Below are 18,378 nucleotides of genomic sequence, written 5' to 3'. Positions count from 1 at the left end.
AGCAGAGCTTGGTTCCTGCAGACATGCAGTTACCTTTGGCTCCTAAGAAAGTGGTTGTGATTGGTGTTCATTGATGTGCTGACCACGTGGATGGTTTCAGAATTTTCCCCAATGGAAACAACTACTCCTCTGATTCAGACCGACATTAAACGGGATTTAAGGATAATTAATAGAAAAATACTTACCTTCTCCCTCCACTTTGAAGACAGGTTTTAGATACAGTCCTTATAATGCGTAGCTTTCCAGAACTGCTGTCTTGGAGTGGTTTGTTGAGATGTCCAGCAGGGATTTTGACAGGTACTTTGGTTGTGCTCACAGGCTTTGGTTTAGGGATCCGGGTTGGAATTGAACGGCGGAACGCGTCAGTAATCTTGAAATAAATCAAGAAAATAAGTGATATGTTAGGGAGGATGGACTGCATGTTTAGCTTGTCAGTGTCTTCACTTGTAAAACTAAATGTGCTGCTCTTAGAACTGTTTGTCTGAGCTTCCTTTCTCTCCTTGGTAATGAGAGTTCAGCTTTGTATGTAACCTATCTACTTGATTGATGAGTGTCAAAGCATCTGAATGGATTGTGATCCAGAGTATAAATGAGGGGTTTTCTGTCAGCCCTCTGGCTAGGGTAGCAGCCTGAGGGGGCTGAGTGAGCAATGGGGTGCAAAGGCTGTGAGAGGTGTGACTTCTCTGCGGGGAAAATCTGAGAACTTGCACATGCAGAAGCAAGTATTGATTCAGTCCTGAGTAGCAGGCAGTACCTAGCTCAGACTTTACTGTGGCAGATCATTCTTTGAAAGTAACCACAGTGCGCACAAGATGGATTTGTGAGAGAGAAGTCTCCTTCCAGAATCAATCATAGTCATCTTTAATTGCAAAGAAGCAACTAGATGAAGCCAGAAAGTTAAAATGAGCTCTGAAAAGGGGTGAAGTCCTATAAAGAAAAGGAGATTGTTTGAAAGATACTATATCCTAAACTAGGATTAAACATGCACAACCCATCAGAAGTGCTTTTCACATCACAAACGGGTTTTTTTTATACCTTTTATAGTTGATAACGGACTAAAAGAAGTTCAATGAGTGGTTTTTTTATTTAAAAAAAATCACTGTCAAATGGAAATGGTGTTCAAATGAGGACAATCAAAACCAGCATAGAAACTGGTGAGTTAAGTATGAATACGAATGAGCTATATCAAGTTTTGAGGGTTTTTTTGATCATTTTATGTGCTCAGATCGGAGGAATTTTGGGAAAGTTTGGACATCACAGGCGTGCTTAATGAGTGGTAAGAAAAAAAAGCAACCTGGGCTAACTGAAGTTTGAGATCAAAGAGATAGAATAGTAACTAGAGGGATGTGATGCCACTTGTAAAGTTTCATGGAAGATTCCGAAGTATAGCTACTGAACTGATCACGCTGTAGGAATAACAATAAGAAATAGTATGTGCCCCCCCTGTTGCTAATTTTGTCATGGAAAAACATGCACACTTTTTGTTGAGGATAATATTCAGGTATGTGTTAGATACTGTTATATAGGTATCATAATACCAGATAGTTCATAATAACAAACTAGGCAGTGTCTGTGAATGTTCCCAGGCACTGGAACTGTTAAATTATTAATAGTATTGAATTGTTTGAATGGACCGTGACCTGGATCTAACACTGAAACAATTCTGAGGCATAGCTTGGGAGTTAGCCTAGAGGAGAGCTCGTTTTGAGTAGGTAATTTGTATCTGGCTGGGCTGTTTTAAAGACTTGGGACATTTCTTGTAGTTTGGGCAAACCTGAGTCTGAGGGACAGATGTAGATGCCTGTAGATGCGCTATTACAGATGTAGCCATACTATATTATGATTTCCCAAAAGGGGGGAAAAAATGTGGTAGTGGTCTCTAACAAAAGAATCTTAGGAGAGCTAAATTTCTGTGGGAAAAAAGGAGGAGAATACTCATGGCTAAAAAGCGGCAAGTGATGTGCTTTCCTGGTATAGTGGAGATACCACCTGAGCCTCACGGACACCTGTGATATTCAGTGTCTTTATAAACTGCATCAGAAGAGAGTACCGAAATGACCTTTGCATATGGTATCAAAGGGAGTTGTATTAGAAGCAAGAGCTGACAGTAATTCATGGTACTGAGTAGCAAGGTGATAAAAACGTGTCAGTTCAGCATTAGGAAATGAAAAATAATCTGTGTAGGGAAAACTAGTTTGCCTACAGTGGTAACTGGTGGCTGTTGTGACTCAGAACACAGATCCTGGAGTCACTGTAAATAGTCCTTATTGCTCAGCAACTGGAGATAGTCAAACAGGTAAGGAATTACTAGGAAAAGAACAGAAGAAAACAAACCCTGCAATTGTGTAAATCCATGCCTACATTGTGATGTTTTGCAGAGTTTTGTCCAAACAGCTCAGGAAAAGGTATGGCAAAATGCAGGAGAAGGTGGCAAAGACAATTGGTTGTGGAATGGCTTCTGCATGAAGATTAACAACACACTCTAAACTTTTTCAAGTTTGGAAGGTTGTGAAGAATAAAAAAACAACAGAAGAAAACTAACATTATGGTAGGTAGGGGCATTCTCTCTAATAACATGCTTGAAAGGGCAGCCACAGAAGGTGGGTTAAAGATCGGTAGAAAGTATTGTCCCTTCTCAGTATACTATGAAACTCAGTACAAGCAGTTTTTGAAGTGGTGATGTAAATTGGTTTGGAGAGAGTTTAGACTTACTCCTGGCATCCATAAAGCACTGCTAAACACAGAAACATGGTGTAGGTATCAGCTATGGATAGTTGTAAACTGTAGAGCGCTGGAGGCTGGGTTTATTGCTCTCGTTGCCTGGTACTTATATTTTTTTTTTTTCTTGAGCATTTACTGCTGGTCACAACCAAAGATGAGATACATAGATCCTGGGTCTGAATGTGTTTAACTCTTTATGGTTTTTATTTTCAAAATCAGAAAGTTTCAATTTGTAGCCTTTCGGTTTTTAATACACTGTGAAAAGTAGAAGGAAAATGGAATGTGTTTTACTTTGCTCTGTGTTCCTAAGAGACTTTATCTCTAGGTGGCAGCAAATTTTTTCTTTTGAACTGCATCCCAGTATTTTCACTGAAACCAGAGCAAAACTTGTCATTAAATGCTAAGTAAAAGAAATTAACATGCATTTTCATGGTATTCTTGAATTTTAGCACTCATATTGTCTGCAAGCAGGGACAAAACCAAACAAAAAAAGAATTTTGCTTTAATTACCAGAGGCACCATGTTAAGAAAGAAGGTGTTGATGTTGAAGGGCTAATTGTGTTACTTGTATATGGCTTTCCTGGAGAACTGAGATGGAACAGTTTGCCTTCTGACCATGTGATAAGGTCTTCTAGATGAGGCACAGTATTGAGATGAGCATGTTTGGGTGGGCTATTCCTAGCAGTGTTACTGCCTGATGTGAATTTAGAGATGATGTGCTGCAGTTTCCTAACTAGAAAAATAATTAGATTAGCCATCATTTGCTAAACATATCGAGATCAATAGATAAAAATATTTGTGCAGAGTCTTGAATGCTAAAGTGCAATTTTATCTCTTAGAGTTCTGGTTCTGTTTTGTTTGGGGGTTGTTTTTTTGTTTGTTTGTTTGAAAAGTGTTTCAGTTCAGAGATTCCATAGAGTACAAAGTAGTTGGAGGAGTCTGTCTGTAGTTGATGCAACAGCAGTGTTAATACTTCAACAAGGTATTTGTAGAGCTGGATTTTTGCAGGTTTTGTGCATCTAACTGGTATTCAGGCTCTAAGGTCATACTAAATCAGTGTCAGCTCTTTAAAATGACTGTTGACAATATGGTCCCCTGAGCTATTCCAAGCAAAGGCTTTTTTTGGTGATTCAAAATGAAGATCTATTTTGCAGCTCTGAATGACAATATTGAATATATCTAAATTATTAGTGCTGTGAGTGGGATTATGACTGATAACTTTGTCAAGGTTTGGCTGTTTACAGTGTTTGTATTACTCTCTTTTGTGTGTGTTATATTTGCTTATATAGCCACAGTATCAGAGTTTATGCAGCTCCTGGCATGGGCTCAAACTTGAGGGTAACAGCTGTGTTATAGGGCTTTTTTCCTATGCAGATGAACTATACTAATGTTAAGTTTCTGTGCCAGGACAACTAAAGATATACTTCAGTGGCTGTACCAATCTAACTAAAGACCTAGGACTTCTGTTGTAGGCAGGGATTTATCAAACGATCCTTCTAGTTCTTTTCCTCCTCATTCATTACTTCAAAAATGCTTTCTTTTTCCTGATGTAAATTCTAGAGAGGAAAGGCTGAACTTAAATTGGAGAAAACACTTGTTGAAACTTAATTTTCTGAGTTAAATTATATGTGTAGCTAGATCAAGGAATAAACTTTATTTTTTAAAACTTGGTACTTGACAAAATAAGAATCTTGGCTGTGAGTTGTAAAATAACATTTTTGTCCACTGACTAGATCAGTAGTTAAGTTGCTGTAAGATGTGTCTCTAAAGAGGCATTGATATGTGAGAATTGTCTGGGAAGTACTTGGAAGGAACTATATCAAGTTCTGCATTGATTGAGTTGTATGTGTACTGAAAAGTCTTGTGCAATCCTCTTAGTTCCTTGACTACTACTTAGTGTAGAGGCATGTAAGCAGGTATGTTGGCTATGGCATGCTTTTGTGTTGGGGTGTCTGTTTCAGTTTTTGGTCAGACCTGAATGACCAAAACCCACCCACCTATCTGTAGATTTTTGGTGGGCTGCTTCAATTTGATTTTAACTCTTTATGTATGGGAAGTCTCCTTGCACAGCAAGACTTTCTTCAAACACAGTTCAGTTAATATCAGCAAATAATTTCTGCAACAACAAAGACAATCAACCCCATAGACATTAAGATAGCCACACTTTTTTTGAACTATGTGGCATGTCTGTTTTAAATAGAACAGCATCATGTTTTGTTGGAGTCAGAAAATACCAACTTTTTTTGTCAAGAGTGCTTACGGTTGTAGAAATAAGCAGTTAATGCTCATTTTCTGTGTGAACAATGGTCTAAGAACCAAGCAAGCTGCAGTTTCATAAGGATCTTTTAACTTCTTCAGCTTAAAACTAGCTTCTGAAGTAGATGTCAGTCACCTGTAATGGGAAGTGGCAGGAGAACAGGCTGTTAGTGTGAGAACTTATATGCAGTGGCTTCGTTTGTTATTTCATAGTGAACTACAGCAGGTACTTCAGGGACAAACGCTACATGGGTGAGAACTGCGGAGTTTTCACATGTGGCTGTGCAAATAGCCCTTCTTAACTTCGGGCAACAACTGGACCAGTGTGCTCCGAAATATGAGGGAAAGCTTTGGTTGTTTTTTTTTCCCCACCAGCACAGAGGCAGTTTATCTGCCATTTATATGGGCCATCACCGTATTTTACTACAATACAATGTTAGCTTCTTGGGGAGTAGCCTAAGGCAAGTGTCTGTGGGGGGTGTCAAGGAAAGAAAATATGTTTGTTTCTGTGCTGTTCTAGTAGTTCTCCTGCCTTTGGTTCTAATCTCTCTCTCAACTGTGTGCATTTAAATAGTGGGCAGTATGTAGTACCTCAGTTCTGAGTTTTCTTCTTTACCGCTCTACAGTTGCTGTAGAACTCGTTTTAGGATGCATAACTTTAGAGAAGGTTCTTTCTCACTGATTAAGTTTTTAATTTAAGAAATTTGATCAAGAGTATCATTTTCTACTGTACTTAAAGTGGCCACTGGATGGTGCTGAAGGTCCTTGCTACAGAAGTCGGTCTCTGTATGCGCACAAGCATGCCTCTTACCAGGCTTCAGTTTGTTCCTGGATGATTGAGTGTGGTCAGAACCTAAACCAGGTCCACAAGTGAGAATGAGTTAAGATTAAGTGATAAAACTGAATATTCCCTTCGGGTTCCAGACAAGGCAGCTTCAGCTGAAATTTCTGGGTAGGCCTCCTCAACTGCTCAGATCTTTCCTTTTCTTTCACTGGATCCTGGCATCTGTCTGCTAGAAATCCAGAGGGAAAATTCTCTGTTGCTTTACATTTCCTTTTATGCAACCCACTTGCATGCATCGCTATATTGAGATGTGTAAGCGGTATAAATAATCCTTAATAATGTTGCTAAGACCTTAGCCAGTGTATTGTCAGGCTTGGGGTGCTGCATTGTCATGCCATTATCAACAGCTCTGCAGAGGGAAAATGATTAGTAATCTGCAGTTGTACTACTTGAGGTACTAAGTGGGAGAGCAATTGGGTTCGTTTAATCTGGAGAAAACAAAACTGAGGAAAGACATGATAATTATCCTCTGTGAATGTCTGTTGCAGAGAAAGTACTTTTTGAAGTTCAGTGGAGGGATAGGAAAGCAAACACTGGTTTACTGTTTCAGCAAAGGAAACTATCTAGATTCTCAATGGCATGGATATTTCAGCCCTTTTACAGGTTCTTGAGGTAGCTGGAATTGTCATTGCAGAATTTTTTTAGAACAGAATGAACCAACCATTTGTTTGAAAGGGTTTAAGTCCAGCTGTAGTGAGGGAATAGGTGGGAAAATGTCCTGAGGTCCCTTTTAAACTCTGTTTTCTGCAGTTTCTACTCTTTTGCTGATATTTGGCCCAATACAGCACTCTTGATTTCAATCGTATGATTTATTTGACAGAATAATCTACATTAATACTAGATTTTTTCCATATATATGTGATATGATTTGTATTCATGTACCCAAATGTGTCACCATAGTCTTACTTTCTGCACACCAAGTTTAAGTCTACTTTCTGATGGTTAGGAAAAGAGGTGCAGTTGGGCAGAGTTACAGGCAGAAGCTATATTCTTAATTACTAAAATTCTGTGATGTGCTTTCCTTTTCTTGGGACATGTCTTCTCTGGGAAATATGATAATATTTTAAACTTGAGATATTTGAAATACTCACTTTTAATAGATAATTTACAAGATGCAGGGAAAGGTAAAGTTATGTTGTGGGTCAACTGCCTGAGGACAAGGATTTACCTGGGGCTATTTGATCTGGAATTGCTGGTTCTGAAATGAACAGTTGCTTGTTGGTACTCCTCTTCCCTTTGCTCCTTGAAACACGAAGGGATCTCCTAGGGCACATTGTTAGGGCACCTGAGGTCCTTAAGAAGAGTAGCAAGTAGTACGGCCTTTTAAAAAGCTAAACACCCTGCAATATTAATGCTGTCCAGGAGAGGGTGGTGCTGGCACATAAATGTTTTCTGCTGGTGCTCAACTGCTGGGTGTTTTTGTACACTACATTATTTTACAAATCTATGAGATCATCAGTTCACCTGGTTCAAAGCTGCACAGCCAGCTGTTGAGTAAGATTCTTGACTGCGGGCCTCATTCTGTACAGGTTGTGGGTAGGTAGGGGCATATGTGGGTACTTCTAAACATGCAGTTTTTAAAGGTGTGTGGAACTGTGCTCATAACCTATGCACACCTTTTAACATGAAAACATCTTCAGAGTCAATATTGTCTGTTCAAAAGCTTTGAATGTATTTTTCTCTTATCGGTTAATAGGAAGAAGCATACAGGGTTACCAGGTTGGGCCCATATGTGCTCTGCGTGGAGAAGGGGAAAGAACCCTCTGCTTTTACCACTGTGGGTTTGTTTCTTATATACTGGGAGTGCTTTCTGATGTACTTGCCTGCTGGATTATATCTCTTCAGGCAGTAGTGCTAGCATCTAAGGTGATGGGACCAGGGCTTTGGCAGTGATTCCAGTATAGAGTGCTCATCCTTTTTGGTTGCCCCTTCAGTTTATGCTGATGCAGGTCTTGTGTAGAGCTGTGCTGTGAAGTGGGTCCTGGGGTTTTTGCTTTTAAAATCCAGGTTAGTTTCTTGACCTGGCTCACTCTGCCGCCTTTTTGAACACTGATGACAGCATTACTGAAAGGATATTTTGAGATAAGGGCTGTGGAAAGGGTAAGAGAGGGAAGAGGGGGACTTCTTTTACCCATTTCTATATCCACTGCTTGACAAGTGGATAGTCATTGATTAAAACAATTCTTTCCTCTTGTACTCAAAAGATGTTTCCCAGGAGTCCTTTGCTTAGTGATCAGAGGAGAATCATGTTCAGTTGGCAGCTCTCATATTTGAGGCTGAGTGCCCACAGTATGGTGGGTATTAGGTGATGTAATAGCAGAGAAAATTCAGCTGCGTCTTGGGGCCAATGACTGCAGGTTTGTGAAAGCACTTCATGTTTTTTAAATGAAGGTTGGTCTCGTTTTTTGATCAATTTTCCACTTAGAGTACTCAGTGTTAATTTAAAAATGTCTTTATACACCCACTCGTGCCGTACTTAAAGCATAGGATCTTTTTCTCTTCTGTTTCTTGGTAACATAATGTTTTGGTAGCTTTTGCTTAAGCCTGGAGATTAGATGGTTGTCAGTTTTTGTTTTGCCTGTCTCAGTATCTGTATCCTAGGGACAAAGTCATCCTGCAGATGGTTACTCCATTTCCATCTCCTAACCCTGCAGCATCCGTTCACTCTTAATCAGAAAGTAGTGCTGCGCAACTCTGTTTCTGATTATTTTTTCCCCAGCGTGAGAAGCATACCTTCTTAAGCCTTGCATGAAATGTTTACATACAGATGCTTTTTTTTTTCTATTACAGCCTTACATTCTGTCCCCAGACACCATATTATCTAATGTGCTTTGGATCAGGAAGATTAGCTGGCTGCTCCTGTAATTTTTGTCAATTCTGTTTTTTAATTAACTACTTGAGGGCGTTTATTAAATAACTTGAAATACTACCACTCAGTTGATGGATGGGCTCTTTGCTTTCAGAATGCCATTGTTGCTTCTTAGTCTTTTTTATTTTCCTCATTTTCCCTCCCTCCTCTCATCCATCCTCTGAAATATTTAGTCACATAAAAAGAATGACTTAAAAATGCTGAGCACCCAACTGTTTGTGCTGCCCTCATTTGTTTTCCTTTGCTTAGTCACTGAAATAAATGAAAAGATGAAGGAAAGTGGGCTGATAACTTCTGCCATTTTTAATCAGTTAATTCTCCTTTTTTTTTTTTTTCCCTGGAGACATAACTTGGCATCCAGGGGAAAGGATAGACGCTTGCTAAGAGTTTTGGAAAAGAAGTGTTGATACTATGGTCTGCTGAAAACAGCATTTACGGTCTCTTTCACAGTTAAATTCCTCTGATATCCACTACTTTGTGACCATATTTCCCTTTAACATTTAGTTGAATCATTACCTGTTGGATTTTAGGCTTTTGGGCAAATGCTGAAGTGTCTCAGTCACCAAATTAAGCTGAAATACTTACCTTTTATGGAATACTCAAAATTCCTAGAAATGCTGCCTTACTTGTTTGAAATTTAATATGATTGTGCTTGATGGTTTTGTTCAGACTGTTTAAATCAATTTTCAGGCAACTCATTTAATTTTCTCCTTGCTCTGCTGTTTTCTCTTTGCCAAGAAAGTCGGTGAATATTCCCAACTTAGCAAAATGGAAAGAATCTGAAATATGGACTGTTGATCTGAACGACCTGAGGTTAATTTGTAAATAGGTAATTTGTTTATTAAGCTATGCTTTCTGTTTTATATTTTATAATAAAATTGCAACTAACTTCAGAGAATTTAAGTAAATTTCAGCTCTCAACAAATTCATCCAGGTGTTTTTCTTTGCTGTGTGCTTTGAAATAGATCGTGGTAATTGGAACAGGATGAACAGGTTTTATTCTGCAAAACTTATTTTTAGTCAAAATTACTGATAAAAATTCCACTGTGAAGCCAGTTAAGGTCTACATATAGATTGTTTCATCGGCAAGGAAATATAAACATCCCTTAATCAAGGTGTGTTTTTTAGGAAACATAGCAAGTTCATTTGCAGGCAATGATTATTTACTTATTAAGCTGCTAATGGTCATGAGTGTTTCCTTTGTCTTCTGTTAATTGGAAAGTTACTGGTAAACCATCACCGTTGTAAGAAGTAAGACAGGAACAAAAGCACCGTCCTGTTTAATAATTAAATATACAAATGGTGTAAACTCTTGCCTAGGTTTTATATTTATAATAGCTTGGGAATTGTCCAGAGGATTAAGTGTTCTTTTTGCTATGTCCTGATTGGTGCTTTTGTTTTACAAGGCATTGTAAAAGATAGCCAGGTGGTTAACTATCGACACTTCTTTTGTGTATTTTGGAATGAAGGTATGGAATGCAATGGGGTTTTTTTTCTACAAGATTTTAAAGTCCAACTGAAGAAAATATTAGTGCTTCTGGAGAACAACTTTTAATCCTTTAGTTTTTGGAGGCTCTAGTGGCTGTTAGTACAGTTAGTAGACTGGCAAGTGTGTACTGCAGACACAGTTACTTGATACCAAGTTTGTAACGCGTCCCTGCGGAGATCGTGGGCATGGATCAGCAGGATATGCAGTGGGAGCGCAGAGAACATGTTTTGAATGGACTTTTTAATTTTGAATGACCCCTACAGTTAACCTGTAGCCTGAATACAGTCAAGTAACCTGTGTATAGCTAGTACACTCTAAAATTAGTATAGTCTTGACCTGCTTAAATGCTGGCTGCTGTCTTGGTCAGAAGTTAGTAGGTCTTGCTGAAGTTAGTAGGAGCTAAAGTTTGCTTTACGTGATAAGACTGTGTACTTGTTCTGACCCAGATCTTCAGTCAGATCTCAGTTTCATGGTCAGTGGAAATTAACTGAGACAAAACAAGTGTGAAGGATCTCTTATGAAGCCGACTAACTTCAGGACATGTTGTATCACCATGAAATTAAGCTAGGCTTGTGTAGATACACATTTTAGCTATTTAAATTTGCCACTGCTCCATTGTAATACATTTCAAAGTTAACGTTTTTTCTTACCATTGTTAATTTAACTGAGAAAAGTGCATATGGGATGCAGGCTTTGATTCTCAATAGAAACTCTTCCTTCTAAAATTGGTTCTTACCTACAGTTAGATTCCTGTCCATCAAGTGGACTTGAAGTGATAGAAGACACCTTGTTACGTGAAAACATGTGCCAAAGGACTTGGCTGAATCAGTTGCTAAATTTTACTACAAAAGTGATTTTTTTTTCTCTCTAGATAAGCTGAACAGAATAAAGATACAGGTTTAGTGAAGAGGGACTTTCTGCTTACTTGCAAATTTCCTTCTTGATAGGGAGGTTGAATTTTTTAATTTTTTTAACTACCCCCCCCCCCCCCCAAAGTATAAGATACATTAGGCATTTAACTGTTTAGAATAAGCAGCAGCTGTTCCAATTTACATTTGCAGTTTACAGCATTTAAAAAAAGACATTTGAAAAAGCATTTGGGGTCTTTTGGGACAATTTACATTCCTTGCGAAGTTGGTTCACTGCTTGCAGTATTGTCTGGGAGGCTGGGATTGACTGCTTGGCACACCTGCGAAAGGCAGGACTGCTTGTTCTTAAGCGCTAACACTGTATCCGTCGTTGAAGTACTTTAACCTGTTTTCCCCGTTCTATGGGGCACTCCTATTTATGGTAGTTCTGGAGGCATTCCTGTGTATGGAGTTGGTCTAGTGCTACTGCTTAATGCTTTTGTCGAGCTTTCTCTGCCTGTTACATGAAAAATGTGAAGGTGTGCCATAGTTTGCTGATCTTGTTTCTTCTTCAGCGTACCTGTGTGATGTATTCTGTGTTGAACTGACAGCTAGGAGCTTTAGATGAAATTTAAATATTATGTGTGAATGCATTCTTCTGAGTTATCTTTTAGGAATGTAAGTATTGCTGTTTATTGTTTTGCAGTGTACATAAAGCAGTTTTTCTGTTGAATTGGGAAAAAAAATGCTTGCCTTGTTTGGCGAGAATAGTTTTGTGATACAAACTTCTGCACTCAGTTCACTTACAAGAAGGATTAACAGAAAGCTTCAAAAACAGTTGAACCAAACAGTGTAAAAAAAAAAAAAAAAAAGATGGGGAAGAAAAGTGGTGGTTGTGTTCTGGAATGTATCGTGTATGCATCATAAATTTGTAATGAGATACAATTCATAATATTTTGAGTGTTTGTGTGTGATATGCTGATAATTATTTGAAATGAGAAGTCTAGGAGGAGTTGGGAAATAGCAGGGAAGATAATGAATCAAATCTTATCTGAAGCTAGCAGGCAACATTATGGCATAATTCAAATTCTACTGTACATGCAAAAAAAAATACAAACCACACATAACAAACAAAAGTATTCTGCAAGCAATGATAAAAATAATCAATTATTTACTGTATTTTGTAATGTTAAAATATTTTACCAAGTTAAATTGCAGTCAAAAGTAATGTGAGTTATTTTGAAAATGGAAATACATAAAGATGCATTTATACAAGTGCAAGACTAAATATTTTACATAAACTGTATTTCAATGAGAAGATATACAGTAAGTGCACACTCGATAACACTAAGCAGGCAAAACTTAACGTTAGTTCCATATACTGTTGTATAGTTCATGCACAGATCTCTCCCAAAGTAAAGGGGCTGTTCCAAATAATTCTTGCTGGGATGAAAAACAGGGTGGGTTGCTGGTAAGGGTGTCAGCATGGATGGGGGTCAGTTATAGACATTACTTACTGTAATTTGTGATTGCCGTGGGAGAGGAGTGGCTGTTGGTGTGATAGTAATACTGCTGGTGATTTTATTGGTGGGCTTACTGGGTAGGCCATTAGCAAGTGCTGGAGTTCTGGTGTCTTGCACTGGGTTGCAAGGGCTGATGGGCTTGGAATTGGTGAGAGCTTGGACGTAAGGACTTCCTAAATGGATGTGGATTTTGTTATCCTCAGTAGTTATTACACTTGATCCTGTACTGTTAGATCTCTGAAACTGCCATGATGACTGCCTGTCTGGGGATACTCTAAAAATGGCGTGCTTGGTTCCCATTTCCAAAGGCTCTGAGGAGAGTATTTGTTCCTGAGAACTTGAGCCTGATAAAGCCAAAGGGGACATTGTTCTTTCAGGAGTTAGAGAACCACATGATTCGGGGGTTTGAGATCTTGCAAAAGTAGCCATAGTAATAGGAGAAATTACATGCTCTGGGCTCATGTAACCTTCTGCTGGTTTTGATTTTACAGGTGTTAAAGAGGCATTTTGAATAATGGTTATTCTTTGCTTTGGAGTGCCACAGTTGGGTATAACTGCTGTGCTTGTGTAGGAGTGAGGACTTTCAGTGGTAGGACTAGTTATTTCAAGTGTTGCTGTGTTTTGGCCGTGGTCTGGAGTTACTTTTATATGTAGAGGCTGGCCAGGTGTATGGCTTAGCACTAGGTCTCCAGCCTGTGCACAGTTTCCATTTTGCTTTGTATGAATCTTTCCGTTTTGAGGATGGCTCTCTTTGGACTTCATCCATGGGATCCATAACTTTTTGTTCACTGTATTTGCAATGGATGAGTTGCTTTTGAAAGACACTGTTTGTTCCTCCTCATTATTGTCCCTGTCCTCGTTATCGCTGTCTTCATAGAGCTGCCCATTTATGACTGTTTGCTCTAAAGGCATGAGGGTTTTGTAATCAGGAGGTTCATTGTCTGCTGGATCTGTCTGGACTTCTTTAGAAAAAACTTGCAAATCAGAAATTCTCCTTCCATTGAGACCAGGCCTGAAGTTCTTGCTGAAGCGTCTGTACCTCTCTAATTCTTTTGTGAGGCTTTCCATTTCTCTTGCTAATTCCCTGTTCTTGTGTTCTTGCTGGAGGAGTTTCTTCTGTAAGACTGTATGATCACCTCGGAGGTGACAGATTAGGTCTTCTGTTGCCATGTATTCATGAATTTTCTCTTTCAGTGCATCTACTTCTCTGGAAAGATGACTTGATTTAGCTTCCTCTTCTTTGAGCTTCTTAAAAAGACGCTGCTCTTGATTAGACTCTGCCTTTTCTGTTAATTTATACCTAGCCACTTCCATTTTCACAGCCTCCAGCTCTTCTGACAGGAGCTTGGCTCTGTCCCGTTCATTGACATATCTGCGTTCTAGAGACTCAAATTCATCTTCAGTTTTCATAAGGTCATCTTCTATGGCCTTCATTTCTTTCAGCTTCTGCTTAAGCCTCTCAACTTCTTGAGAAAGCTCTTTGATTTTGTTGTTCTCCTGCTGCAAGGAGGTGCTGGATTTAGTACTCTCCTTAAGTTTATTCTTAAGAAACTCTTTTTCAACAGCTTCCAGTGACTGAAGTCTTTTTCTTAGAATATTCACTTTGGAAACAAGATCACTTCCTTTCTCCTCTTCTGCTTTGAGTTTGTTTTTCAGTTCATCTCTCTCTCTTGTAACACTGGACACTTTTTCCTCTGCATCAGATTTTGATTTCAGTGCCTTTTTACTCTCCTCAAGTAGTTTTTCTGTAACGGACATCACTTTATTTTTTTCCATCTGGAGCTGAGAAGTTGCAGCTTGCAGCTTTTCTTCTGTTTGCTTTATTTTCTCACCCATAGTTTTTCTTTCATCCACAAGCATCACTGTCAGACTCTTCAGCTTTGTTAAATCTTCTTTAAGCGTAAACCCAGTTTTTTCTAACTTACTTTCAATTGCTTCAAGCTCACCAACTCTGGCTTTTAATCCATCCAGCTCATGGGACAGCTGCTTCGTTAACGTTTTTTCTCTTTCTAGGTTGCATTTCAGGGAGTAGCATTCCTGTTTGCTCTTGTTGAAAGCGTCTTCTAATTTCTCCAGCTCCATAATTCGTTTGTTGAGTTTGTCGACTTCGCCTTTAAGGTTCTTGCTCTGGGATGCTTCTTTTTCTAACTTTCTATTAAGTTCCCTGCACTGATCTTCCATTTTTATGAGCTCTTCATCTTTCCCTTCCATCTCCAGCAGTCGTTTCCGTAGTTCTTCTACTTCAGTCATCAGTGTGGAGTTCCCACACTCTCCCTTATTTATCTTGTCCCTTAGGTCTTGCAGTTCTTCTTCTGCTTTTCGTAAAGATTTATTGGTCTCCTCCAGCTCATCAATTTGTCGGCTGAGAGCAGTTAACTTTAACCGGAGCTGACGATTCTGACTGTCTTCATTAGTTAGTTTGGCCATCATTGCTTCGTGGTCTTGGGAAATCTTACTACTTTGGGCTTGAAGTTCAGCCTCCAGCCTGCTGGCTCTCTGTTCTTCTTCTTGAACTTTTGCTTCAGCCAAAGCCAACTTCTCATGTGCTTCTTCTGCAGAAGTGGTTAATTCTTGAATTTTTTGACTTTGTTGATTCAACTGCTCAGTGAGTCTTTGCTGTTCATCCACCACCATTAACGCAAAGGATTTCAGTTTAGACAATTCTTCCTTCAGCTTAGCTATCTTCTTGTTGTTTTCCTTCTCTTTTTTTGCCTGATACTCTGTTTCTTGTTCAAGAAGCTTTTTCAGTCTGTGGGAGGAAATAATATTTTATTTTGTAGCCATTTTAATGGGCATTTAAAAACACACCTGAAATACCATGATATCTCTGCCGGGTGTGCGTGAACATCCCCATGTAACTATGAGCAGACCTCTCCTGGTAGAGTCATGAGGCCCACAGGCCTTGCTTTCTGCTCAGAAGTTCTTTTTTAGTTGACACTTCCGTGTGACCGTTAACAGCTTCAGTGACCGTTAACAACTTTGAATACATGTTCAGCTTTTGGCAGATACCAGGGCAACGTGACTTTTTGCTACAACATCAACACTGGTCTTGACAGTGTGCTTGCAGGTTTCTTTAAGAAATGTGGTTTTCATAGTGGTTGAGATATTAAATCAGTACAGCCCTCAAGGGCAGGTGTAATTTACAACATGATAAACCTCCTGATAACCTTTAAGTCACTTATAAAGCATCCCAGTGTTTTATGATTAAACTGTATGGATGTTAAAGCGTGTGAAGGAAATGCAGCTGCACCTAGGCTGTTAGGCTGTTACCTTGTAGGTAAGCAAATCCTCAGTGAAAATGCAGGCGTAGTATCATACACACGCACACAGTGTAGTCAGCAGATAAACAGGTATTCAAGTTGTGCCTTCTGAACTTCAGAAAGCCCAAATATCATGCTGTTTGTTAGGGTTGGACTTGGTCTTATATCCAAAACTCGCAGTTCCATTGAAGTGTAACCCTGTTTTGACATGATTCTTGAAAGTTTTCATAATGGTTTTCCAAAATGAATTTTACAAGTTTATATTAATATTCAGTCTTTACTGAGATGCAACATGCTTAATGTATTAAAGACACATTAAGTCATATCCCTCCCGCCAAAATGACGATGACTCTCTAGAAGCTGCTGCTGAAACATAAGATTCCTGTTTCATATGTGTCTCTGGTCCCTATTGTGATGTCCCTGTCCAAGTGGTGAGTGAGTCTTTTACAGCTTCCCACTGACACATTCCTGTTGCAGCCATCCTTTTAGTTCTGGAGAGGCTTAGATAACAACCTCCTTTGCACACCTCTTTATTAGCTGTTGAATGACTGGAGACACATATTTCTGGGCATTTAATAGGCTGCCTCAGCAATGTCCCCTTTGGCAGCATTGTAGTTTTTCTGCACTGAGAGAGGAAGTCCCTGCCATTCTGCAACCGTCCATCAAACTTGTCTGATTTAATGGTGGTATTGTATAGAAGTCTATGATTATGGAATTTCCTACAACGCCTCTGCTATGTGCTATGCCTGCTGGTTTTATTTTAGTGCCTAAGTTACACTAGATTGAATGTGATGAAATGCTTTATATGAAAATTAATGGAATGGAAGCAGCAATAAACTTTAATATAAAGTTGATACCAAACACTTAAAGCAGCCCCAAGTTTTTTTTACAACAGTCAATTAGTAAAATGGGGAAAACAGACATGAAAACATGTAAGTGGCGACGGAGAGGTTTGTGAAATGAGCTTGAAGGAATGCTGCTGGTTGACAGAACAAATAAATGGGGAGAAGACAGATTAATCTTCAAAGGCAACTTTTTACTGTGGTGTTGGTGTATAAAGCTTTGTCTGCTTTTCAGTGCTACTTTCAATTTGAGTTCCTTTTAGTTTAAAAATCTCTATTCCCTTCCCACCCTTGTCTCTAAATGCTTTAGTAGTGAAGTTCAATTGATGATTTACCGTTGCCATAGATATAAAACCATAACAGAAGCATAACTAACAATTTCATTTGGAATGAACTCAGTTTTTATGTGTGCATGAATTTAAAACATATTAATACTGTTAAAAAAGACTGGGGCTTATTAGCATTAGATATATTTTAGCTTGCTTCACTGTAATTAATTTTTGTAAGGGAAATTCAGCTGAGGTGATTAATACCTAAATGAATCAGTGTTTTACCCAACACTTCTGTATTAATTAGGTGATATCTCTCCTGCCAAATTAAACTGTAATGCTTCAGTGACTGATGCCCCTTGAATTGCTTTAGAAAGAAAGCTTAGACCAAATAACGATCAACATGCTGGATATTTTTAATTATGTAAAAAATAATTGTACGTAAAAAATAGAATTAGTTGAAAAATCTTTTAGTGAATAATCCCAACGATACTTCCAGTAAGCATCTGTCTAAGGACAATTTGTTGGGGGCTTTTATGTCTTTTCCTATTTTTTCTTTTTTGTTTTTTTTTTCCCATCCCTTCTATAACTTCACTTCTCAAGCTGTCTGGAGTGCTTAAGACTTGGTTCAGCAAAACACTTGAGGTTCCAGCCCAACCTGAGTGCTTGAGTGAGGTAGTCTAATGCAATCTCTGATGAAGTCTGTGCAAAGGTTATTTGGATAGTACCTACATTATTGGTATCTCACCTGGGTCACTGTACAAACCGAGAAGGATTTCCAAGAGATTCAGTTTCTTTGGTCATGCCCAAAAGCTTTACAGTATCTAAAAATGTTTCCTTTGTTCAAAAGATAAAATAGAGTTTTAAGATTCCAACAGAAATACAAGCAAGTATTCTTATAACCAAGATCTATTTCTTGTTGAAAAATTAGTTCTATAAAATCACTCCATTGAGGTTAAGTTAGCAAGCACAGTGCTGAAGCTGAGTTAAAGGATTCTAATGTGTTTCTAAAAATAAGTGTTATATAACTTTATATTTTGCAGTTAAATAAATTTTTGCTCTTGATTTTGATACATGAGTAAGCACACAGTTATTCCCATGCAGAAATGTTAATGAATACTTATCAGAAAATACCTCAACAGTGCTGAATAGATGATGATTCCTTTGACAACCATTTTTTGCTTGTGTGGTTGTTTTATTTTATTTTTTTTTTTTTTAAATTCACTATTTATTTTTGGAAATCTGACTTCTGCAGGTCAGGGCTTAATTATGTAGATGATTTGAATTAAGTTAAATCTCATTTAACTGAAGAAGTCCTGTAACTGACAATAGCACTCTGATGTTCTGCATACTTTTGTGACAGAATATTTTGTGTTAGCTTAGTCTTCTTCAGGTAAAGAGTATTTCAGATTATCCAGAGTACTTGAGAGAGCAATTTTAACACAAATATGCAAAGC

General features: G+C 38.5%; 1 protein-coding gene across 2 annotated transcripts; it reads right to left on the bottom strand.

Moving 5' to 3' along the window:
- Nucleotides 1–181: 181 nt before the first annotated feature.
- On the bottom strand, nt 182–15,931 carry LOC311203553 (filamin A-interacting protein 1-like; the record flags this gene model as incomplete). 2 transcript variants are annotated; one of them, XM_084278286.1, is made up of 2 exons in its annotated part: nt 12,545–15,291; nt 182–370 (listed from the first exon to the last, which is right to left on the bottom strand). In XM_084278286.1, the coding sequence occupies exons 1-2, from the start codon at nt 15,182–15,184 to the stop codon at nt 182–184; spliced, it is 2,829 nt and encodes a 942-aa protein (XP_084134412.1). In that variant the 5' UTR covers nt 15,185–15,291. The 2 variants fall into 2 exon arrangements, with proteins under 2 accessions (XP_084134412.1, XP_084134411.1); XM_084278285.1 differs by lacking the exon at nt 182–370 and adding an exon at nt 15,821–15,931 and having other exon boundaries at nt 12,177–15,299.
- Nucleotides 15,932–18,378: the final 2,447 nt, after the last annotated feature.

Source organism: Gallinula chloropus (genome assembly GCF_964237585.1).
Source record: "Gallinula chloropus genome assembly, chromosome: 1".
Taxonomy (NCBI): domain Eukaryota; kingdom Metazoa; phylum Chordata; class Aves; order Gruiformes; family Rallidae; genus Gallinula; species Gallinula chloropus.
This window is presented reverse-complemented; position numbering and strand designations above follow the sequence as displayed.